Below are 26,356 nucleotides of genomic sequence, written 5' to 3' on the forward strand. Positions count from 1 at the left end.
TATATATATATATGTATATATATATATTGTCCAAAACACAAGTTAGAATTACTCAAAAACTGAATGTTTGGTGAATTAACGAACAACTTAAAATTTGCCTGTTACAGATACTGAGGGTTATGGCATTTTTTTCTATCATATCTACCTCTACTGTTTAGGTAGAGCATGAATTTGTTTGGAGAGCGCATGGAACAGGCGGGCCACCCCATATCAGGAGGAGCCAAAATAGATCCACCGTAAGATCCGATCACTTGCCCGATTTGTCAGTCAGACAATCGGAAATGAGTCTGAACTGAAACAGCCACACCGAAGGGCAGCTTCTGAAACGTATTCAACTCAACGCTCCCGGGCCCTTAAGTCCCTCATGAGGACGTGGCCCAGGCCACACTGCCTTTACACTTTACGTGGTAGAGAACTGTCAGATCTGGGCTTATTTCTCGGGGTGCCAGAGTCCTTCTATGTCAGAATTAGAGAGTGTAAACCACAGCAAGCCCCCGCCCCCCACCCCGGCCTGAACCTTCCCTGTGGTTTCCCATCAACACTAGGAAAGAGCCAAAGCCCTTCAAACTTTTAGACTGTCAGAGTCTTACCCCTCTCCCGCGTCACTCTGCCCCTGTGTCCTGTCTTGGTCCACATTTGTGATTCTCCCCCCAGCCTACTCCACTCCATCCACACTGTCCACCGTGATCTTTCTGGAATTGGACAGTCAGGGCACTGCCTTAGAGCCTTTGGATTTGGAAGATTTCCTGCCTGGAAGAGTTCCCCCAGATATTCACACGGCTTTCTTTCTCACCTCCTTAAAGTTCTCATTCAAATGTCCCCCCTGAAGCGAGGCCCTCCCTGGTCGGTCCATGGAAAACTGTGCCCCTTCCCCAAACATATCCACGGAACGTATCCTGCTTTGCTTTCTACATGGCACCTTTTAACCACCTAACATGTTGTCTTGCCTTTTGCTCAATTTGTTTGTTCTGTTTATGGACTCCTGCAACCAAATAGAAGTTCCGGGGGAGAAGATACCTTCACTGCGGTCCTTCTTAGAGAATTACCACCTAACACAATGCCTGGCACAAGCTGAACATTTGATAACTATCCCTCAAACAAATGAATAGACCGTGGGCAGCTTATCGGCAACCAGAAAAAAGTAAAGAGGGTGAGGGGGCTCCTTGCATTTAAACAAAGTCTTTCATAAATCACTCTACTTTGCATCTTGAAGGACGCAGTTTGAAAACTGCATTAAGTTAGGTCAGTGGTTCTCTTTGCCCCTCTTCGGAACAGTTGGCAATGTCTGTAGACATCTTTGATTGTCACAACAGTGACGAGTGGATGGGTGCTCCTGGCATCTAGGGGGTAGAGGTCAGGGATTCTACAATGCACAGGACAGTCCCCTGCAACAGACCATGACCCATCCCAAAATGTCAATGGTACTTAAGGCTGAGAAATTGCAAACCTGATTTAGGCAGAGGTAACTTCTTAGATCTAACCCAACGGCATGGAGACACTGTACATTACAAGGGAGGATGGGAGGGAAGAAAGTTGGTCAATTTGTTGATATCAGAGAAAGACCAATGACACAAAACTTTCACGTGTAAAAGAGAGGGAGGTTAAAAATGACACCATGTAGTGTTTACCCAGCAAGGAATAACACATGTTACTGTGGATTTATCTCTAAAAACAAGAAAGGAGGGGTGCCCGGGTGGCTCACTCAGTTAAGCGTCCGGCTTCGCTCAGGTCATGATCTCGTGGTTCGTGGGTTCGCGTCGGGCTCTGTGTGGACAGCTCAGAGCTGGGAGCCTGCTTCATATTCTGTGTCTCCCTCTCTCTCTGCCCCTCCCCCTGCTTGTACTCTCTCTCTCTCTCAAAAATAAATAAACATTAAAAAAATAAAAATAAATAAAAAACAAGAAAAGAAACGTCTCTGCCCTACCCAAAATAATTGAGAAGAAAAGGAAACTGAATTGTAAAGAAGGGTCTCTGATTCCTGTCCCTTTAGGTCCCTCTAAAATTGGGTCCCAAGCTCTCGTTACATGTATTCCTTCAGGAGTAACTGACAAAGTTGTAATAAAAAGAGAGAAAAGTCCCAAATTGCCCTCTCGTCCCTGAGAGTCAGTCTGTTCTACTACCGATGGGTCTGAGCATTTGGCAGGAGCCAAATCTACAAGAGGGCAGCGGCTTCACCCCTTTTCCTAGAGGAACACTGGGGAGAAGAGAATTTGGCGAGAAATGAACCAGGCGCTCAACACCAGGTAAATTAACCAGAAAAGATACTGAGGGATGCAGCGTTCCTTCCCCCTGTAAGCATCATGTGAGCTAGTCTAATACCACGGTTAAAGACTTCTCCTCCTAAAAAATGCACTAACAGTTTGAAGAAATAAGCCTTCGGGAAGAAATAAATAAGGCCTTATGGACTAATAAGACCATAACATCTCTATAAGAAAACATATTAATGGTTGCATGAAAAACTAAAATTCTCTCTTCTGGAAGAATACATCTGGTATAAACATTAATGTTCAATTAATAGGTGAAGTCAGATGCAGTCTTTGCACAGCTTCCCTCCTTTGTCCATGTAAAGGCATTATTGGGTGCTTCCTCCTCTGACTTTTTTAGGGTATTTTTTCATTCATCTCTTTGCTTATTCCGTTATGTTACCTTTTAACTGAAATGGCACTTTTTCCAAAAGAAGCTCTCTACTTTCTTCCACAAAGCATCTTTTGAGACTGAAAGCAAACCTAACTACTATGAAGGCAAAGAGAACTTTTGAGAAAATGGTCTTCAGTAGAGCTGAGAACCACTTTGCAGTTACCAGCAATTAATCTTTGAAGAAATGGGCAGTGAGGAGGTAATAAAGAAATATGTGTATGTTTTTCATTAACAAATGGAAAATCAGTCACGGATCTGTATTCCCGGAAACCAAACAGAAACTCCCGCCTTAGGACGGAAAGACTGAGAACAAATTGGAAGACTAGTCGAAAGGTTTTTGTCGGTCAAAGCAATATTTGACTGACACGGAGAAGATTATGTTAGTTTATATCTGAAACTACTGAAAATACTGGAAAAGGATGAGGAATAAAATAGTTGTTTCCTGCTATAGCAGGGGGGATCCCCTCCAGATTGACAAAGATAAAACAACCCCAGACCATAGAAACCTGTCAACCGTAAAATGACTTACGAACTGTATATTAACAACGGTAACTTACGGACAGCAAGGGAATGGCAACTTTTCCAAGAAAATCAGGAGGTTTATCTCCATCTTCGTCAAACACTGTCACTTCCAAAACATCATGGATATCTTTAATAGGACTGAAACAAGAAATGTACCACCTATTACATACAAAAACACACAAGTGGAGTCTGTTCGTGAAGATCTGAACACACGGTTTCACTAATTAAGCCTGTATGCCCTTAGAGTATAAAACTACCATTTAATTAAATTCCAAAAATTAAATCAAACTGAACTCTATTCCCAAACCTTCCATCATGGAAGATTCAGACATCCCTGTGAAAAAAAAAAAAAAGTCAACTTTTTTACTCTGACATTTTCCATGCATATGTGCACTCGAGGGTAGGACTGTTAAAGAAACAGGAGGATAAAGAATAAGAGACAGAATGAGGAGAGTAAAAGGACAGTGATTTCAAAGTAGCTTCCAAATAGGCAATAAGACTGTCTTTAAATTAATGAAGAAAAAAGTAAATTAATGAAGAATTCCCTTAAAAAAAAAAAAGGGCAGTGAAAATCACTTTTGCTGAGATTTACAGAAAATTTCCTAGTGTTGAAACGCAAAATACTAAAAATCCCATGCATATTTAGAAACATTTTTTATGTTGACCAGAAACTAGACATCACCCCTGATGAAAAATGGAGCCATGGTCATTAGCAATGTGTTGAGCAAACAAGAAAATCTTTCATATGACAATTTGCAAACTGGCTTAGGAGAGTTAATCCACTTTTCACAGATCCATGGGAACTTTCACTAATGTTTTATAGTTTTCAGAGTACAGATCTTTCACCTCTTTAGTTAAGTTTATTCCTAGGTATTTTATGATTTTTGGTATAATTATAAATGGGATTGTCTTATTAATTTCTGTTTCTGCTGCTCCATTATTAGCGTATAGAAATGCAACAGATTTCTGTATATTGATTTTTATCCTACAACCTTACTGAATTCATGTATCACTTCCAGGAGTTTTTTGGTAGAATCTTTAGGGTTTTCTATATAGAGTATCATGTCATCTGCAAATAGTGAACGTTTTACTTCCTGCTTACTAATTTGGATGCCTTATATTTCTTTTTCTTGTCTGATTGCTGTGGCTAGGACTTCCAAGATGATGTTAAATAAAAGCGGTGAGATGGCACATCCTTGTTTTATTCTTGACCTTAGGGGAAAGCTCTCCTTTTTTCCTATTAAGTATGATGCTGTGAGTAAACCTACTTCATTGAGGATTTTTATCATGAATGGATATTGTACCTTGTCAAATGCTTTTTCTGCATCTATTGAAATAACCGTATGGTTTTTATCCTCTTATTTATGTGATATAGCATGTTAACTGATTTGTAAATATTGAGCCATCCTTGCATCCTAGGAATAAACCGCCCTTGATTGTGGTGAATGGTTTTTTATAAATGTATTGTTGGATTCTGCCTGCTAATATATTATTGAGGATTTTTGCATCTATGTTCATCAGAGGTATTAGCTTATAGTTAGTTCTCTTTTTCTGTGGTGTCTTTATCTGGTCTTGGAATCAGGGTAATGTTGGTCTCATAGAATGAATTTAGGAGTTTTCCTTCTCTCCTGTTTTTTGCAAAAGTGAGAAAAATGGGTGTTAACTCTTCTTTAATTGTTTGGTAGGATTTACCTGTGCAACCACCTGGTATCGGACTTTTTTGTATGTTGGGAGTTTGTTGATTGTGAATTCAGTTTCGACCCTTGGGAACTTTCTACTTGGAAATCATCAACTCTATTCAAACTGTATTCTTTCGGTTATAAGCCCAACGTTTCTTCAGCATTGTAAGGGCAGTGAACTATCATCTGACCCCAGTTCAACAGGTGCTTCCCCTTGAAGCCCAGGCACCTCAGAATCTAAAGCAAACCAGGAAATAAATCCATCTTTCTAAATGCCTGAATTTGAAAGAGTAGACAGGGCATCACTGTGGAGCAGGGGTCATTCAGACAAACTGGAATACAAGGAGACTTTGGGACTCTTTGAGGAATCACAGAAAACCTGTATTTTCAAAAAGACTCTGGCATAATACAAGTCTTTAGGCCTTATAATAATGTTGTCACACATAAACTTGAATTTAAGGCAGATCTACATGTGTAATTTGCTTTAACTCAGGAATGACTTTGTCTGGATATATGGAAGCTTCCACCTACTAACAGATTAATTGAGTTACTGAAAGATCTACCTTACAAATGTCTCCTATAACACTCCCTTGCAGTTCCAAACGGCCTTATTTATTATTAACACTCTATAAAATGAAAGGATAAAAGGTGTTTAGAAGGAAAAAAATAATAAGATTCATCCTTCGCTCATAAAAATGGACAGAACGTTCCACTCAGGAGCCCCAGCCTGCCCCAAACATATCACGGCTAACTGGTCTCTAAGTTAAAACTGCTCCTTGATATTCTGGAGGCTAAAGCACTTACAATGTAAAAACTTTGTTCCACTCAGGGTTGAGGTTTTTGTAAATGGTGTGTGTCTGAAGTCGGTCATTGCCTAACTCCAACAAGCAAAAAGGATCGCTCTTCCCTGGAAAGAGAACACAAGACATTGGTCAAGGCCAAGGACTCTCCTTGGTCAGAGATAAATGAATCGCAAAAGTAACAGAGGACAAGCGAATAAAAGTCATGCACTTTACACCAGTAAGACTGTGCTCGCTGAAAGGGCAAAAGTGAGCATCTCTTTCCAGCATGTCTTGTGTAGGAATACAGGACACCGACAGAATCTACACGCACCGGAAGAGGAGCACCTAATAGATAGGGACTCGTATGCAACCCAGATGCAGGACTGACAGCCAGTGACCACACAGGTCACATAGGAGCAGGTGTCAATCTGGCAGGTGAGGGAGTCCAGTTTTGTGTTTTGCTTTAAAACAGAAGCTCTTCTCGTCTCAAGGAGAACGTAGGCAGCAAACAGAGAAGAGCTTCTGTTTTACAGGTGCCTGGGTGGCTCGGTTGAGCATCCGACATCAGCTAGGGTCATGATCTCATGGTTCATGAGTTCGAGCCCCACAGTGGGCTCACCGCTGTCAGCGCAAAGCCTGCTTTGGATCCTCTGTCTCCCTCTCTCTGCCTCTCCCCCATTAGGCTCTCTCAAAAATAAATACACATTTAAAATATAGATAGATAGATAGATAATTACCCTGCTATAGCTGAAAGCCTAGGGTAACCTATAGGCTTCTTTATGATCGTGAGAGAAGGGAGAAAAAGTATAAACAGGGCTATTTAGGAGGTAAAACTTCTCTGCAGGGAGTGGCCAAGAACACTTATGATCTTATACATTTAGTACGTTATGAGAACACATATGCTGCATTTTTGCTGCTCGAAAACATGCAGAAGTAGAATTCCATAAAGCAAGTTCAAAGTTTTTATCTTAAAAGAAATGAAGCCTGACCCTTACTTCTCTCATCTCACCTCTTCTTTTGCCACCCCACCTCACATATCCTCCAAAAGACAATATAAATAAACAAACAAAAGGTTAGAAAATCCAAAATCCAAAGCTGAACCCAGAAAGCTAGTGTTGAAAGAAAGAAAGAAAGAAGAAAGAAAGAAGGAAAGAAAGAAAGAAAGAAAGAAAGAAAGAAAGAAAGAAAAAAGAAGGAAAGAAAGAAAGAAAGAAGAAAAGAAACGCTCTCCCCTTTTGTTAGGTTTGGTAGAGGGATCTAGAATCGGAACTGTCAGGGACAGAATGGATGGCTCTATAATGTCCATACAACATGAACGCATCGCCGGCCTCTGCAGCAGTAGTGACACTCTACAAAGCGGTACGTCCTAAATTAATTGGGGGCATAAGAACAGATGCTCTCCAACAAATGGTCGAGGAATCCCAGGCCAGGGTCTAATGCAGAGAGTACTCAGGCCTCTTGACCTACTGGCCTACCATTTAGGTCACTGAACCTACATCTAATTAACTTAATAACCAGGAGCTCTGAGGTACTGTGCATCATGTGAAGGAGTCTGCATGAATATTATATTAAAAAAAAAAAAAGAAGATGCATGCTAAAAGTCATTATTAAACAGGAGATTCCATTCAACGGACTAGTGGTCTGGACACTTGGATGCCTGGCCAAAGCTTCTAAGTCAATGCCATGATCTCAGTGGCCAGTAGACAATGGCCAAGCCGTGGAGACATAAATGGATGAGTCGGGGTTGTCAATTATAACACGGAAACGGCCCCCGTCTAAATTTAACAGAGAAGGAATTGACTAAACTAATATCAGCTCTCAGAATCACCACAAAGATGGGAAAACCGGGGCTTGAAAATCACCAGAAACCAAAGGGTGTTTCGACATACTCAGGCACAAGACCCTCAGTCAGTATCTCACCCCAGGAAAAGTCTGGTGGGGCCTCCGCTTCCCGGGAAAACTAGCCTCCCAGATGCTCCTATTACCGGCCCCTGGTGTGGCTGCCTCTAATATGAATTCTCTACTCCTGCTCCTTTGCGACACATGACACAAGAAGTGCTTTCTGATTCGGAGGAAGCATCGGATTGCTCCCGCCTAGCCGAGTACCGGGGTCCTAAATGCCAGAGCTCAGAAAAGAGGCGATGGCTTTTCACCTCCTGTCAACGCAAGGAGGCTCTGACCTCTTCTCCCAAACGTGCCCTGGGAAACTCCAAATTTCCAGGGGGCGGGTTCCGAAATCAAACCAATACAAAAACCCATCTACATCTTGCAAAATAAGAATAATAATGACAATAATAATAGTAAAGTCTCGCTTATTTCCAGGCAGTTTTACTCGGGGAGCGTGTTTGTCAGGGCGGCGGGTAGGTTTTGGGTGGGGCGGGACTCCAGATTGCCTCTTTAACAACCATGAACTTGAAAGAGAACCAGAGCTCCCCGCTGAGCGCTCAGGTAGACGACGCTGGAGCTCTCAACCTGGGCTCAAAACAGCTACTTAACCGTTTGCCAGACTGTTAGTAGGTGTCAGGACAGAGACACCCACATGACATTGCATCAGCAGTCCCTCCAGGGAAACCACCTGACACATTTAATGAAAGCCCTGGGGTGACTCCACAGCAGGGCAGAGACACGGCCGGTCCTGTGCAGGCACAGGTGGGCTGGAGCTGTGGCCCCCTCTCTCTTGAGCCAGCACACTCTTAGCCGTCCCAGCTAATGAGGAACAGACTTCCTTCCAGAAACTGGGAACTTCAGTTATGCGTCTCCAAGGAACATACCGCACCAACCCTCCGAAGGTAATTCCGTCAAAGCTCATTAAAACGCTGCATTTGTTAATATTACAGTATAAACAGGCAGAGAGGAGGAAGAAGAAACAAAGACATAAACACATTTATGGAGTAGTTCGTCTATCCTTTCTGGGTTGCTTTCCTTCCCTAACACGGTTCCGGGTGTCTGGGGGCTTTCAATGAAATTTCCATCATGAATGTGTTTATCGGGGAGAAAAAAAGTGATCTCCCGTAATACGTGAAACGTCCAAATGTTCTCCCAATGGCACCGGGCACACGCACCAGGCAAACTGACGTACACACACTTGCAACAGCGCTTTTTGCTTTTTGGTCCACCTGGCTGCACAGGTAAAACACCTAAATGACCTCTTCTACATCCAGACACACGTCACCTCGACACGGTCCCACCACTGGCGACTCAGTTGCATGGTACTAGGAGATCCTTCCTGAAGTTAAGGGTAAAGCATCATGGTTCAGAAGGGGAGGCCCACAGAGCCACGCCAGAGTAAATTTCCATAAACCCTCCCTTCACGCCTTGTTTCCAAACATATGCACATAAACCTTACCACTGCATACTGGTACAAAGCGCTCATCTTAAAAACTTATTCTGACAATTTACCCCACACGATCCATCCTGATCTACCCTCTATTCCCAAACCCTATTATCGAGGTTGATGTGTCTTTCCCCCCACCCCTGACGAGCACACAGAGATGTGGGGCTGGGATATGCTTCCTATTCTGCATGTGGAATGACCTCTCCCTGCAATGCTCTCCCAGCCCTTGGTCCTAACCAAAACACGAAGGCCAACTCACCTCCAAGACCTAGTTCAAGATGCATCATCTTCATAGAACTTTCTCTGCAACCTGAGGCTCCATGGCGCCTCCCCTTTCCCCCCAACCCCTATGATGATTAACTTGAAAATTATGATGCTTCACTGCATGGTGCACCTGCTCCTTTATCCGACAAATACTCTATGATCCCGGCAACGTAATCAACACCATGCTACGAGCTGAGAGGGGTTTTCAAAGAAGAAACACTGATCTCTGTTGGTGCTGGGTCTAACTTCCCAAGTACATCCTGCCTCCCTGAGTGGGTTGCAAGCTTTTCGAATCCAAAGAAAGGCCTCGGTGGAGTCACACAGGTGACCACGTCCTCACGTCACTGCTGCAGACATCCAGAGCATGGCACAGACGGGTCTATATTAGGGCTGCGAGATCCACAGAGGAAGAGAAGGACTCAGTTTTGCTGAAATGTTATTTAACTAAGTTTGCACGTTTCTACCACTCCAGCACAAACACAGAAAACATATAAGAACTAGTGACGTAAGAATTTTTCCTTCTTCTGACTCCATTCCCGTCACTAGTCAAGTTCGAAAAAAAAAAAAGAAACACCCGCACCGTCTACTCCATTTGCCTAACATCTCCCCCTTTCCACTGTTGCACCCTGAAAATCCTCCAGGCACGTGATTTCTTCCAGGTCTGGGGAGAACGCTGTAGGCTCTGGAACATGCTGTCCCCTGGTTTTCAAATGCTTTCCTTTTACCTCTGCCGTGCTAACTCATCTCTGACATCCTTGTTAAAACATCGCAGGAACACCAAGCAGGTGTCCTTTTAATGAACCTTGGCATCCTGTTCTTGACCTTAGGAGTACAACTGTCATCACCACTGACCCGTGAACAACACAGGTTTGAATCGTGCAGGTACACTCCTAGGTGGATTTTTTTAAAAAAAAAATAGATAATGCAGTATCATACCGCAAATGAATTTTCTCTTCCATGGTTTTCTTAATAACATTTTCTATTGGAAAAATACAGTATATAATACATATAACATACACGTATGTGTTACTCGGCTCTTTGTGTTATCAAAAAGGCTTCAGGTCAACAGTAGGCTATGAGTACTTAAAAGTTACATGCCGGGACCCTTGGGTGGCTCAGTCTCTTAAGCGTCCGACTTAAGCTCAGGTGGTGATCTCATGGTTTGGGAGTTCAAGCCCCTCCCCCCCCCGCCACCCCATCCCACATTGGGCTTTCTGCTCTCAGCGCAGAGCCTGCTTCAGATCCTGTCTCCCTCTCTCTCTGACCCTCCCTGCTTCGTGTTCTCTCTCAAAAAATAAACAAGCAAACAAACATTAAAAAATTAAGAGTTAAATTCCAATTTTTGCCCATTTTGACTGTATGGACTCTCAATGCTCCTACCCCCGCCCCTTACTGTTCAAATGTCAACTGTGGATCCTGCTGGTTTAATTAGCCGCTTCATGTGGGAGCGAGGGTCAATGCCTATTCCCTGAGACATCCCCAGAGCCTACCACAGCCTCTCCCATAGAGCAGGTATGTTTGCTGAAAAAATTCATTAATTACTAAGAACCCAACTAATAAGATCCAAGTGACTCCTTTGTTAATTCGCAGGCCAAAAGCGCACTGAGTTCATTCACTCTCTAGGTCCTACTAATTTAAACACTGCTAAATATTACACATACTTCCAAACGCTGCACCGACGAGAGTCCCATGTTCTTTGGCAGACTATTAAAGCAGATGGCGAGCCAAAGACAGATTTATATAGTTTTTGATGTGTTTTTAAAAAGTTGGTCTTGATTTGAGCCCAGCTATCCAATAGTTCTCAAGGAAATTAAAAGCATTCAATCACTATTGTTAAGGCTTTTAGAAATTGCAATTACAGCCGTCCCTTTGAAAATAGGGCATCTTTAAGAGGAGAGGTATTGCTATGGATACAACTTCAAACAGACAATGAAAACAAACCAGAAAATGGACAGGTGACTTAAAATTCCCAGTGAACAGTAACTGTAAGGCTCTTTTCCTCTGATACAAGCAGTCATGTTTTGAAGAAAACAAAAAACAATCAAAAAAATTCATGGTCAATGGAATAATTTATAGAAACTACTCAAAAGTCATGATTGCAGCATATGGCTGGAATATTTCTACTCTACAGTGTGGGATCTAAATGAAGTGTTTTGGTCAATAGTTTTTCAGAATAGCGCTCTTGTATGTAACAAAAAAACTGATGAGCCCCGCAAAAGTATTTTATATTGATAAAACTATTATTCAGATTATCAAAATGTGAAAGCAAGCACCAAAGTAGCTTAAGTATTAAACCAGTATTAAGAATTTTCCTACCAGGAAACACATTTTTTTTCTTTACTTTTATCAGGCAGCAGAAACAGAACAAAAAGAAAAAACATTTTAGACCGGTAACTAGATTTCTCAAAGTGTTCGTTGAAAAGCCAAGTGCGATGAGAAATCCTGGTATTTCTGACGTTATTTGATAGAAAATTATAAACAAAATATTAAGACAATAATCTTTGGAATTCTCCACATCAACCATAATCTACTCGAATAGATTTAATACAAAATGGAAATAGTATTTATTGAACATGCAATATGTGTCAGGCATGTTCACGTAGGTTTTAATTAACCCTCAAAATATCCGCGGGGAAGGGGACCTAAGGCCAGTATGTGGTAGAACCAAGATTTAAAATAGTTCTCCATTTCTGTGTCTGTTTTACACCATAATAGATATGGATTAGAATGAAAGCAGCTACCATAAAAATAAAGAGTAAAAAAATGGGGACTGAGTTCCATCTTTGACTAATAAGTCATTGCATTGAACACCGATTGACTTAACCCCTGAGTCACGATCTCTGAAGGCTCATTCACTGAATGAATGGAGAACTCTACCCCAGGCAGGAGAGATGATCCCTGTGTTTGGAACAACAGACCAAGAGCTCCTCCTAATGGCACTGGGAACTGGAAATGCCACCGAGATTTTGAGCAAGGTCCTCATTCACTTCCATGATACCTGCTGCCCCCTACAGGCAACTCTGAGAAAGGCTGAGCCACCAAGTTGCTTAAGGGTGTGTCTGAGGTACAGTAGGTACTCAATGAATATTTCTTGAAGGTCGCTAGATCTGCCACCAAGCTGACTTAGTTGACACAAGTTTTAAAAGCAACTGGGAAGCTATATTGGGCTCCCTGGAAAGAAGGTGGGGATTTGGGAATTACATGTATCTTTGTTCTCCTGGATCAGGTGCTACTGGGGACCCTATCCTGCTTATTTATCAAATGAAGCTACTTCACAATAACAAATATATATATATGGCAGTTGTCTTATTACCACTGGCAACAGAGAAAGGGTCCACGTGACAACCCTACTTCCAAGAAGTCACGAAGATCCAGACATATTTGAACGCTTTTTGCCTCTGATGGGTGGGTTTTGTAGGGCAAAATGTGCCAAAGAAGTTGCAAGGATGCAAGAAAAGTCCCCGGAGAACAAGTAACTCTAGGATGTGAGCAAAGGCGGTATTTCCGGTCTGTTCCTTCGTCGTCTCTTGATAGATACCTCCCCAGGTTCTCATCATGGCGGACAGATTATTACCATGACAAGAACCTGAAGACTTAAGATAGGATTGTGCTGCAAAGAGGAGAGATATTGAGATCTGTATTCCATTACATTGTTACAATATTTATTGTCATTCTACAAGGAGGTGGGCTTGCCACGCTGCTCCGCATGCTCTTTTGTTACCGCTGGCTTGGTGAGGTCAAGAAAACTCTCCTACGTTTCTACAACCCCCATTTTATGCCCAGAATTCTTAATGGGTAGGGGCACCTTGGCAGTGGTAACAGGGTAGAAGGATGAAGCAGAGGGAGACCGAACAATAGCCAGTCTTACCGCTAGAAGATTCCCTAGGGGAAAGGATGTCAACATATAAGAATTACTGTAAAGAATAAAGAGGAGGCTTAATTAACAGGAAGGAAGAAGTGTGAAACCCACACCTTGATTCAGAGAATATAAAAGAAGAGTCATTGACTAGGTGTTGAATTTGGCAGGTACTTTCTTTATGTACACGGTAGTTATGATGGCTTCAATACTGAAACATGGAAGCAACCCCTTAATGTTAAAATCTAGCAGGTTTCCCACCATAGTCTATCAATTATAATAAGGCTCTCCAGAACAATCCTCCCTATGTGTGCTAACATATAGTAAACAGTTTCCCACTTTTCACTGGTTGCTCTCTCAATAGGTAGGTTAAGCGTTGTCGTTTGTACCGAAATACAAACCTGATGAGAAAAGATTCAGTTCTTTGACAATTCTTCTATTTGTCTGTCACCTACATTATTATCCTTCATGATATAAACTCTGTTTTTTTCCCCACAGTATTAACTCATGAATCTGATGTAGCCCCGGGCAAAGTGGACGCTATGGCACCGTTCTCTCTGAGGGCTTTACCATAGAGGGAACCTGTTGCACACATCATTTCTCAGCTCTGTCCTGAACAAAATCTTCCTCTCACTTCATTAGAATGTGGGTTACTTTCTTCTCAAAACAGCTGAGTTTTAAGACTGGCAGCAGCTGAGTGGCATATGTGGGTCTCATTAAGCATTACCGACAGCCAGCCTCACCTTGAGTCTCAAAGTACAATTTATCATCTGTTTCGTGAATCAAGGCTATGGCCTGCTTTACTACAGAAGCAATAGCATCAGAATGGACAACCTATTACTTAAAAATTTTAGGTTACGTTGGACTCAAGGGGTTTGTGAGACAAACTCTTTAATAAAAATATCTGACAGGCTCTTCTATTAGAATGACTGCTTATGGCCATCCACATCTAATATTGGCTGTAGAGAACATTAAAATGTCTTTCACCAATTTTAGACGGACCGACTGCAAGAGAAGATACATTACTTCGGATTTTTTAAGCGTCGTCTCACTTATATACAAACAAATGCCAGACATAAAAAAAAAAAATACCAAGCTACCTATAAATTCAAACATATGAGCATTGAATCGGTTCCATCACACAACAGAATGGCATATTTATAAAAGAATGCGTGAATTCAAAACTAATAAATATCTTTTTTATACATGACAGCACTGAAGCCTTTATCTTTTGTAAATATCTTAATACTGGTGATATACGTAAATTTACATTATTAATATCTTCTAACACATTTGGAAAGGTACACTTTTTTTCTTCATTTAAAAAGCACATTTTTACTTCTCATTTGGAAAGAAATTCACTTTAGTGATTAGGCTTGTGTGTAGATAGTATACACACATATGTATATACATATATGTATATATACAAAGTGTATATAAAGTGTATATATATATTACGTATATCATATATACATCTACTATTTCAATGTTCTAAAATATTAGCAAAGTAATGGGGATTTAATGTCTCCAAAGTTTAATTTCTTCTCATGACTCTATAATTATATTAGGCTGTATTTTTTTATGATTAGATAATAACACCAATAACCACTAAGAGAGAGTATCCTACTTTGACCGCAGTGGCAATGCGCAGTTAATATTTTCTTTTTTGAAGTCCTCCTTGCTACGACAGAGATCACTTCAAAATGGGCAAACCGTTGACAAGAAGGCTGACCAAGTGCCTTCATTGCCCTTCTAGGACATGTACTCTGTACTCTGCGAACTCTTGACAATAACCTCCATACACAATACTACCAAGATCTCTCCCTGAACGTTAGCTTTATCAATGTTCTCCCGGAATCTTCTGTAAAACAAACTTAAAGCATCCGTTATTGTGGTTATTCAGCATTGTTTGTAAGAAAAAAAGAATGATCAAAAAGTAGGAAACTGTCTAAAATAATGACCATTCTCTGAGAACGCCCCTGGTTATTCAGAGTAAATACATTTCTTTTTTTATTTGCAGGAGTGAATGCTTTGTTTCTAGAGCCACTGCCATAGAACGCTCATTTATAAAGTACAGCAGGCTGGAAAAGGCGGGGCATGGGGTATAATTGGTTACTTATTTCTTAAATGTTTCTGGTACTGACAATCTTGGGTATACACACCTCTTCTGATTCACCAGCAGACAGCATTTTTCACCGCATAGCAATTGAATTGATAACAATAATAACAGATAATGTGTGAGTCCCCACCATATGATGCAGACGCTAACCTCTTGCAGGTCTTAATGACATCCCTATTGCTACCTCCCTGCAGTCTGAATCCATTTCTTTTCTTCATATAGAAAATTTGCTTTACAACCCTCTGCATTAGGTCCACTTTGTTGCCCTAAAGCAATATCCTGGTTGAGAATAGACCAGAGGATTCACACAGGAGCCTGCCAGCCAATAAAGAACACAGACTGTGAAATCTGGTTCTAAAAATAAAGATCAATGTGGTCTAAAGACATGTTTAGCTAATGACAAGGAACTTTGCTTCAATTCCGAGTGATGATTTTCCCATAAATAATACAGAGACAGTGAAACATCAGAAACATCAGGGCATTTAGTCAAACCACACAGCATGACTGGATTTGTAACCACTGCTTTTTGTGACTGGAATCTTCTGGTACTTGTCTTCAGCCACTCCAAAACTATCTACGAGAATCTTGAATATAAAGAAAATGACAAAATGACAACATTTTCCCCCCAAATTATTCTTCTGAAAAGAGAGTTTTGCTTTTTCTCCTGGTTTTTTTTTTTTTTTTTTTTTTTTAGGTTCCTTTCTTATTCACTTTAATAGTCAAAATACTGTTTGGAAAAGCGACATTGACTTGAAACACCTCCACAAATACTAGTTTGGGGGGATGCAGAAAGGGTACCTGTCAGGACGGGTGAAATTAAGGAGGTTTTAAAAATGTGTTTCCACATACGGCTGTAGTTGTAAACAAGACTTTAAAAAAAAAACAAAAACTTTTTTTTAAAGAAAAACTTTTAATGCATTGCAGTTCCTACAGATTCAAAAACACGCGACTACAGACAGAATTTTTGAAAATATTGTTCTAAGGCATGAATGAGTTCTTGTGTTTGCGACGTTTCCTGAGACATCAGCAATCATAGATTCAAAAAGTACTATATTGAAACATTCAGACTGAAGCGAAAATAATCGGCTCCAGAAAACTAGTAGATACTCTAAATGTGCTGTAGTGATCATTAAACTACTAATGTCAAAGGCACATGTGAAATGGGTGAATTAAGTGTTTTCATAAACTGGAAAAAGTTTTAAAGAAAGGAAAGTTTGGGACGCCTGGATGGCTCAGTTCGTTAAGCGTCCGACTTCGGCTAAGGTCATGATCTCACAGTTCATGAGTCTGAACTCTCACGTCGGGCTCTGTGCTGACGGCTCAGAGCCTGGAGCCTGCTTTGGAGTCTGTGTCTCCTCTCTCTCTGCCCCTCCCCCGCTTGTGCTCTGTCTCTGTCTCTCTCTTTCAAATATAAACAAACATTAAATTAAAAAAAAAAAAAATAGAGGTGCCTGGGTGGCTCGGTTAAGTGTAGGACTTCAGCTCAAGTCACGACCTCGTGGCTCGTGAGTTCGAGCCCCACGTCAGGCTCTGTGCTGACAGCTCAGACCCTAGAGTCTGCTTCGGATTCTGTGTCTCCCCCTCTCTCTGCCTCTCCCATACTCATGCTCTGTCTCTCTCTGTCTCTTAATAATAAGTACACATGAATTTTTTTTTAATTTTAAAAAAAGGTTTTTTATTTAAACTTTCTTAAGAAAGGAAAATTTCTAAATCAATTATGAGACTATAAACATTTGCAACTAAATTAATGAATGTTCGAAGTAGTCATTTGAATATTTCATCTTTAACCCCCCAAATTCTTTAATTCATATTGGCCAAAATACCATTTTTGGATCTTCTCACTGGGTATTTCCTTAAGATCAACATCACCTTATTTCCCGTGGCTTATACAGCAATAATTTCTATTGGTTCATTTTTTGAGGGAGGGGAAGGAGAAGTCCTTTACAAAAAACAACTGCATTTATATTTTCCATCATTTTTGTAATATACAGTGCTTAAAGTTAAAATTATTTTTTTCTGGGGCAGCTGGCTCAGGCCATGATCTCACAGCTCGTGAGTTCGAGCCCTGCATAGGGCTCTGTGTTGACAGCTCGGAGTCTGGAGCCTGCTTTGGATTCTGTATCCCCTTCTCTCGCTGCCCCTCCCCTGCTCATGCTCTGTCTCTATCTCTCAAAAATAAATAAATGTTAAAAAAAATAAATAAAATAAAATAAAATAAAATAAAAATTCTTTTTTCCAAAGTTGGATCTTCCTCACCCTCAGTCTCAAAAGTTGAGGTGACTGTCACATAGAACTTTCTGTGTAGAAGAGAGTAGACCACATTCTAAAAATAGGAGATGAATGGGTCCTTCAATACCTCGTCCACGCAGAAAACCATGCTGTAAAATATTCTTTGTATTTATCAATTTTCTTGGTAAATAGCATTTGCCATATCGTGTCTGAACTGCTAGCACAATGGGTTAATTTGGCAATCAGAGGAGAGTCTCCTTCCAATCAGACATTGGAATGTCTGGATTACTCTCCTCATAGTCCAGCATAACTCAGCACAAAGCATGTCTGCTCTATCTCTGTCTCAAATTTCAAGTTCGTGGGGCACCTGGGTGGCTCAGTCAGTTGGGTGCCTGACTTCAGCTCCGGTCATGATCTCTCGGTCCGTGAGTTCGAGCCCTGCGTCGGGCTCTGTGCTGACAGCTCAGAGCCTGGAGCCTGTTTCAGATTCTGTGTCTCCCTCTCTCTGCCCCTCCCCCACGTGTGCTCTGTCTCCCTCTGTCTCAAAAATAAACATTAAAAAAAATTTTTTTTTAAAGAAAGAAAATTATTTGAAAAAAAACGATTTTGTGAAAAAGGTTAAGTGGAAAAAAAAACCTGCTTAAATGCATCTTTTTTTTTTTCTTCTATTACTCTATTTGGGTTTTTTGTTTGTTTGTTTTCAAATGTTTTATTTAAGTTCTAGTTAGGGACCGTAGAGTGTTACCTTGATTTCAGGAGTAGAATCCCGTGATTCATCCCTTACATACAACACCCAGTGCTCATCACAGCAAGTGCCCTCCTTAATATATGAAAGAGCATAATGGCTGTGTGTATACGCTTTCACTCATGAAGACATTTAGTTTTATTATTTTTTTTTCTTTAGTTTTTAAGTTGATTTATTGATGAGAGATAGATAGCATGAGTGGGGGAGGGACAGAGACGGAGACACAGAATCCGAAGCAGGCTCCGGGCTCTGAGCTCTCATCACAGAGCCCGACACGGGGCCTGAACTCCCGAGACCAGGAGATCATGACCTGAGCCGAAGTCGGACGCTTAACCAACTGAGCCACCCAGGCGCCCCATGAAGACATTTTGCTTTGTCATCGGATCACTTCAAAGCGGGAAATAAATAAAAATGAAAATGAATTAAAAATGCTTATACCTGAGAAATCCGCTGCTAAGAGATCTACTGCCTTTAAGACCTTCACTTGTAAAATGCCGACGTCCTTCATATCTTTCAGGGAATTCTGTAAGCACTAAGGGGGAGCAAAGTAGATTATGCATGAGAATGACTTTCTAGTATACTATTTAATGCCATAAAGTCCTACAGAAGTACATTCTAGATTTATCATCACCTTTCTCGTGCAAAGCTTAGAAAAGTTCCAAAGTGCATTATGTCAATGGGGCAGTTAGGCATTCATAGCAACAGATTAAAAGGGACTTCAGAATAAACCAATTATAACACACACACAATCTACTCTTAACATCGCCCCCACTGATGGCACAGATATCCCAAAATGTGGTACATCCCTCTGTTTTTTTTTTTTTTTTCATTTTTCATTCTCTTCTTCCCCTTCTTTCTCTTGATTAAAAGTTTTAAATCACTTGAAAAGGCAACATTATTCTGACCTCGTTAGTACAAAATTTATGGATACCAGAGGACCCAACTTGGACCCTTTGCAGATACTTATTACTACTGGAAAGAGAGCTGGGATGGAAAGCGAGTGCGTTTTCTGGTTCACGTTTTAGCCACCTCATTAAATTAAACATTGAGCATGCAGTACCACCCTGTATTCACACTTATTTTATTTTTCACTTTGCATGAGCCAATGCTTGAAAATCCTTAAGAATTATGCATATCGCAGGGGGGCCTGGGTGGCTCAGTCAGTTAAGCTTCCGACTTTGGCTCAGGACATGATCTCACGGTCCATGAGTTCAAGCCCTGTGTCGGGCTCTGCTGACAGCCCAGAACCTGGAGCCCGCTTCGGATTCTGTGTCTCCCTCTCTCTCTGCCCCTCCCCTACTCATGCTCTGTCTCTCTGTCTCTCAAAAATGAATAAATGTTTTAAAACTAAAAAAAACTAAAAAAAAAAAAAAAAGAATTATGTATATTGCATGGATAGCAATATTTCGGTATCTCTGTACACGGCATCCTTCCGAAATGGTGCATGAAAGAGATAAGCGGATAAAGTATCTCTGCATGCCTCCAGAATACAGTTGCTGAAAAGATGCTGCTTTAAAACTTTTGGATATAATATTTCCGCTATCATTGTATCATTTGCTAAAAACCTGTGATAAGCAGGCCTTGGGGATTTATGGGAGGATAGTAAAATCCTTGTTATTTAGACATTTCAGGATAGAATAACAGTAACTTAATAATAGTTCAGGTGTGCCTAACTTACTATGCATCATTTCTACGCACTTGTGAAAGTTGTTTCTGCTGTGCATTTCCAACCTAAAGAAAAAAAAAACAACACAAAAACCCAAAAAACAAAACAAAACCTGCAGTTTTTAAGCTAGTTTAAAATATTTTAATCTAAATGAAAACATTTGAAATAAATACTTTTACTGTTTAAATGTGAAAATGCCTTCAGTACGATCTAGTCTCACAAGCTAAAACTCAAGAAGTCTGGAACTTGTGTTTTTGACATGGCCTTCTTTCCCTCTAACATGCTGCCCAGCTCTTTAGCTGAAAACACACAAAAAAATTTCTATTTTGATGAGCCTCTTAAAACCCATCTTCCATTAGTACTCTTCAAATCCTGAGGCATTATTCAAAGCAGCCAGGATGATCTTACTTAAAATCACCTTATAAATACATGACCCTCCTTGTGAATTTGGTTAAGTTCGGTAATTTCTCCATGGGGAAGTCCAGGGGAAAGTTTTCAGTTTTATCATCAAATTTTCATACGCTTGACTGAAGTCATCAAAGAATATTAATAGTGGATTTTGTAGAAACTCCTCTAGAACAGGCCAACCTGGCACAAAGTCCGCATCGACAATAAGATGTGTGGTTGGGTTTTGTACTCCCGAAGATAAAGAATTATTCAATTAATCAATACACCTCACAGTGAAGGATTTTGGAGGCCCTACAGTTAACGCTGAGAATAATATTCCCATTAAATAGGGATTCTTCTTTGCTTCATTTTCGTGTTGTTCTTCTAAAACATGCCTTTCATGTGCGGCCATAAGACAAACGTATTGATTTACAAAGAAGACGGGATAAAAACAGAATGCAAATAAGGACACCTAGAAAGCCCGAGTACAGAAAATAAATGAAGAGCAACGAAGCCATTGGATTTAAAAATGCTGAGTGGACTTGTAAGCGCATTGCAACTACTCAGGCAAAAATCACACACTGCCATTATTATCCAGGGTAGTACAGAACACCATTCTGTGCCTGTCCGGGGCTTTGCGTTGCTTTATGAGACAGAAGCACTTTCTCACTTGATTCTCAGAGGTTCTGGAAAGGTGGGTGTAACATAGCCAACCTGATGGCTGGTTGAAAAAGAAAAAAAAAAAAAGGCTATTTCTATGAACTTCTATTAAAATTCGTTTTTACATATGCAGGCATGCTAAACAAGTTTGCCTCCTTGTGGATTTCAACGTTCTCCGAAGAGTTTCTGAACGCTGAAAATTCAAAACACCATTTTCGGCTTTCAAAACAGCAAAGCCTAATCGACTTTCACCTTCTCGCTAATGCATTAACCTCTCGATCTGATGTCTTGTTTTATGAGACATGCCATTAAACTTTGGACAAAGATCTCTTTTCATGCATTTTTTTTCTCTTAATTCATAGACTTCGTTTCAACCCCAAAGCGGAGGTGGTGGGGAGCAGCGGGGTGGCGAGGCAAAGCACTCACATATCGCTGGACAATCTGCTTTCTCTCGCTGGGGTCTGCTAAGGGGCACACGCACAGATCAGAGACGGAGACTCCAGCACAGGGAGTGAGCGTGATCAACATCAGGAGGGCCCCCAGGCAGCTCTCCAGGGGCAGCTCCAAGCAGTTGGCTTGCTTCAGAGGCAGCGCTGCGATATCCACTTTACACCTGGAAACGTTGTAGGAACCAGAGAACGAAAAGGGATTACCTCCTGGCCGCTGCTGGCCTCCCAAAGCACCCGATTTTTATTTCATCATCCCCCAAACCCCACTCCCTCTCGGCATGCGTTTCTTGAGCGGTGAAGGTCACAGGGGCTCCCTGGCTCATAATTCTCACTCCCAGCCTAACACACCCTAAGGTTAAGGGGGGCGGGGAGGGGGGGAGACGTAATGAAACCAAAGAGAAGGCAACACAGAGGGGATGGCAGGTGGAAAAAAGAGGCAGATCTATGCCACATGAGGTCTGCCGGAAGACCATGAGCTCAAGAAGTAGGAAGAAAAAAGTTCCAAGGTCAAGCATTGCGGGGGAGGGCTCTAGCCGGCTTCTCTGCGTTGCGTCTTTCGCCAGCAAAGAAAATAAATGGTCGCGGTTGAAAAAAAGGGAGAAAAGACCAAAGAAGTGAAAGTGGCAGAGGGCTCACTGGAGAAACCATTTGCTTCCCGAGAAATGCCAACTGGTGAGTTTTTATTTAAAGCAACGTGTTAAGGTGTTTTCCTAATAGGCACGGTTCCACAGGGTTTCCCCAGGTGGACTGCTCTTGGACAAATGGAGCATGAAATGCTGTTGACTGATCCCATTTCGGCAACACTGCCAGGAAAAGGCTTCACCCATCTGCTATGAATTGCATGTTTTCCGTCTCTCAACAGCCAATGTTCTGGCGATGCTGGAAACCTCAAACACATTTATATACAGAAACAAACACCAAAAAGGAGGGCTGAGGTGCTAAGCCATTTATTTGCTTTAACACTGACAACTCTGGGTTTGGCTGGACCACACCTGCTTTGTTTACGCACAGGTGGATGAAAAAGGTAGGGTCGAGTCGAGGAAGGAAGGGTACGCAGTGGTAGTTCCACTTCTAATACGTGTGTGCGCGCCCGTGTGTGTTTTCATTTTCCCTCCATAGTTATTGAGCGAGATGAATATTCAAGACTGTATAAAGGAATCCCTGCCTCTCACAACGTGGCACAACGATAAATCGATGGATTCTTAGCCTAAATCTTGAATGGACTTTGCATGTTTGCAGATGGTTCGAAATAGGTAAACTTATCCAGCACATAAAGCAATGACAATTTTGAGCCACATGATATATAATGAGTGCCGGTTTCATCAATTGGAAACCTTGCAATCTCTTCCCAAGTAAAGAGAAAAATATCAGTAATATTAAAATTCTATACCAGGTCTTACTACAGAATAAAATATATATGTTAATACTGATACGTACCTAAAATTAAATAGGTGTGGGTAATTTATTTCCTAATTTCCAAACGCGATTCCAGTTTTAAGAAGGGATGGCAATTAGAGCTTTTGCATGTAATAAATTCAAGTGTATCTACCAGAGACACATTAGAGAAAAATGTCTTTTTAAATAATCCTCTCTGCTCTGAATCAAAACTTTTTTTTGTGGCAATAAAGAACCTTTGAAAGTTTGCTACCGTGAAAATGGGGGTTACTAAATATTTGTCTTTCATAAGTATGTAAATGGAGAATTAATTTGGCTTGGAAGGAAAGAAATGTCAAGTGCTTTATAACGAAGCCTTTTCTACAAAACTACCCACAAATGTTTAACCAATGTAGTAGTTGCACATCTGCTTAGGAGTACTTTGCAAAGCATTATTTTACATCGTTTTTTTTTTTTGCACTTCCATTGAATAAAGCTCTTTCTTGTGGAAAGAGAAATGACCCAAATTTGGCAGAGTTTTTTCTGGTGGTCGCTTTCATTAGTCCAAATTAGCAATAACCTATTTATGGAAGATTCATCTTAATATCATTACTGATGACAATTTATTTTCATCCTTTGAATTTTACCTTCCTGTTAATAGCGGCGGCTTTGTTTTTTGAACAACCGGAAGTTACTTGGAGACGAGAGGCAAATTAGGGGCCAAAAATGGTGCATCATTAGGCAACGATAAAATTTCTCTTCGATAATTCCAAACCGAACCTTACGTTAATTCTAAAAAGTCATCTACAAAGACTGTGAACAGCGTTAGCATGTTTATAATAACTCTGCAAACTCTCACACTGCCTGTTGCAAGGCACAACTCATTGGAATAGAGCAGTTTATTAAACAAATGTCGAATCACGTACCAGACAAAGTGCAAAGTAGGCACTGGGTTTCTTCTTAGAGATTACACATCTCCACAAACTTTTTAGGCCTTTCTGTCCCCCGTGAAACTTTTGCACCTACCCCATTTCGAAACATTCTTTGGATGGTGAAGAAAGAACACATACGTGAAGACAGCCCCGCCTATTTTAGATAAAAGAGTCCTATACAGTCTACATGCCCAATTAGCTAATGAGTGAGTTAGCCAAATACTTACTTTTATTTCCATAGTGATTTAAAAGAACAAATTAAATTGATAGATCACCATCATGTCAATCATAATTAAACACTGATCCTTCTGCACCGGGGTTATGACCCAGCCTCTTAGGGTCCCTGCCCCATTATGCAAATTGATATCTTAAGAATTAAGAATGAATTTACATCTACCCACTCTCTAGTGTGAACAACTAGCTCCCATATAAGATGACGTTTGGGGCCGGGGTGAGGGGGAGGGAGAGGCGTCTGGGGGGCTCAGTTGGATAGGCGTCCGGCTTTAGCCCAGGTCATGATCCTGTGGTTCGTGGGTTCGAGGCCCGCGTCGGGCTCTGTGCTGACAGCTCAGAGGCTGCTTCGGATTCCGTGTCTCCCTCTGTCTCTGTCCCTCCCCTGCTCATATTCTGCCTCTCTCAAAAATAAATAAACATTTTTTAAAAACTACAAAAAATAAAAAAAACATGACTTTTTCAATTTTTTAAAGTAGGTTCCACACCCAACATGGGGCCTGAAATCAAACCCTGAGATCAAGGGTCATGTGCTCTACCCACTGAGCTAGCCAGGCACCCCGTCTAAAGAGGACTTTCTATAAACTTTCTGCAACTGAATTGCCCTCTTCCTCTCTTCTACCCACCTGGCTTTCACATTTATTTCCACATTCTGGAAGAAAGGAGGAAAGCTGGGGGTAAGAAGAAATGAATTCCATACAAGAACCTGTCCTCTGTTTTACTCTGTTCCAACCTTAGCCCACGTTGTTCCAGCTGATCCTCATGTCTGAAGGAGAATCAGAAGCTCTGGAGATTAGCCAGAGGCTGGAAGAATTATTTATATTAATGCCAAGCCAGGAAGGAGTTACTGTATTATCAGCAAAAGCAGGAGAAAAAAAAAAATTACAAAGGGGACTTGTCTTATGCAAACTGGTGCAGCCACTGTGGAAAACTATGGATGTTCCTCAAAAAGTTACAAAGAGAGCTACCTTATGGTCCAGCAATGGGACTACTGTAGATTTTTCCAAAGAATACAAGAAAACTAATGCAAAGGGATACCTGCAAACCTATGTTTGTAGCGGCATTATTTATAATAAGCCAAGATATGGAAGCAACGCAAGTGTCCATCAACTGATGAATAAAGATGATGTGAAATATGTATGTTATATATATATATATATATATACACACACACACACACACATATATATGCGTGTGTGTATTATATGTTATGTATATATGTTATATATATGTAATATATGTTATATATGTGATATATGATATATATGTGATATATGTTATGTATATGTTATATATGTGTGATATATGTTATATATGTGATATATATGTTATATATATAATATATGTGTGTTATATGTGTGATAAATATGTTATATACATATTTATGTTTATATATACACACACACATATATGTCAGCCATAAAGAGGAATGAAATCTTGCCATTTGCAATGACATGGATGGATGTAGACAGTATCATGCTAAGTGAAATAAGGCAAATACCGTATGGTTTCACTCATATGTGGACCTTAAGAAACACAAAATACACTAGCAAAGGAAAAGAGAGACAAATCAATATATACCCTTAATAATACAGAATAAACTGATGGTTACCAGAGGAGAGGTGGGGCGGGGGGGGGGGATCGGTGAACAAGGTGATGGGGATTAAGGAGGGATCTTATCCCGATGAACACTGGGTGATGTACAGAAGTACTGAATTACTGTAGTGGACATGTGAGACTGCTATAACGCTCGATGTTAACTCACTGGAATTCAAACAAAGACTTCAAAAAAAATAAATAAATAAATACAAAATAAAAAGGATTTGTCTTTCCGAATTGCAGATATTATCACAATACTCTCTGAGCCTCCCGAAGAAAGGGAAGTTACTGTGTGAACAAAATATCTTTTTTTTTTTTTTTCTTAGGATTGGGTGAACAAAAAAATTTTTTTTTTTTTTAGGTTCAAGTGAAGATAAGTACTCTGAAATCTAAAATCATTAAGACAGAAAAAAATCTGAAATACTTTCATCGAAGACATTTTTAACATAAAAAAACCTTGAAAGGAGCATTTAGGTCGTGTCTTCTATTTTCTAAAGGGTTTCCGATTTTGCCCTGAGAAAATACCGTAATGTTTAGTTGGTCTCTTAATTCTCTCTTGGTGCTACTGAAGCTTTCCAGAATCTGGTGTTCTTTCCCCAGGCTTTCTTTATCTGTGTAGCTCCCTGTTAGGGGCGGAGTGCACCAGGAGCCTCCAGGAATGCTAGGGAGTAAATTCAGCCCAGCTTTCTGGGCAAATTAAAATACCATCCACCGCTCCTCCTTTCTTTCTCATTCTTATAAACACTGCAGACTCACTGTCTAATTCCAGAATTTTACAAGGACGGTTATGTATTGGTTTCCCTTCCATTTTGTAGCCTCTAAATTTCTTCCCCAACTACACAAATGGCAACATCTTCAGAGCATTTATGAAAGCCTAGCTTACTAGTATGT

At 40.7% G+C, this 26,356-nt stretch overlaps 1 protein-coding gene across 10 annotated transcripts in view; it reads right to left on the reverse strand.

Moving 5' to 3' along the window:
• MCTP2 (multiple C2 and transmembrane domain containing 2) overlaps positions 1-26,356 on the reverse strand; it is a 248,416-nt gene that overhangs the window by 102,638 nt on the left and 119,422 nt on the right. For all 10 annotated transcript variants that reach the window (XR_007453911.1, XR_007453912.1, XM_049614044.1 and 7 more), the window contains 4 exons: positions 21,307-21,493; positions 18,606-18,699; positions 5,643-5,745; positions 3,195-3,297 (listed from right to left, as the gene is read on the reverse strand). Coding sequence is in view for 8 of the 10 variants with exons in the window: in XM_049614044.1 (XP_049470001.1) it covers positions 3,195-3,297; positions 5,643-5,745; positions 18,606-18,699; positions 21,307-21,493 (487 nt within the window). In the remaining 2 variants the exon portion in view is untranslated. The remainder of the gene's footprint in view (positions 1-3,194; positions 3,298-5,642; positions 5,746-18,605; positions 18,700-21,306; positions 21,494-26,356) is intronic.

Source organism: Panthera uncia, assembly GCF_023721935.1.
Source record: "Panthera uncia isolate 11264 chromosome B3 unlocalized genomic scaffold, Puncia_PCG_1.0 HiC_scaffold_1, whole genome shotgun sequence".
NCBI classification, from domain to species: domain Eukaryota; kingdom Metazoa; phylum Chordata; class Mammalia; order Carnivora; family Felidae; genus Panthera; species Panthera uncia.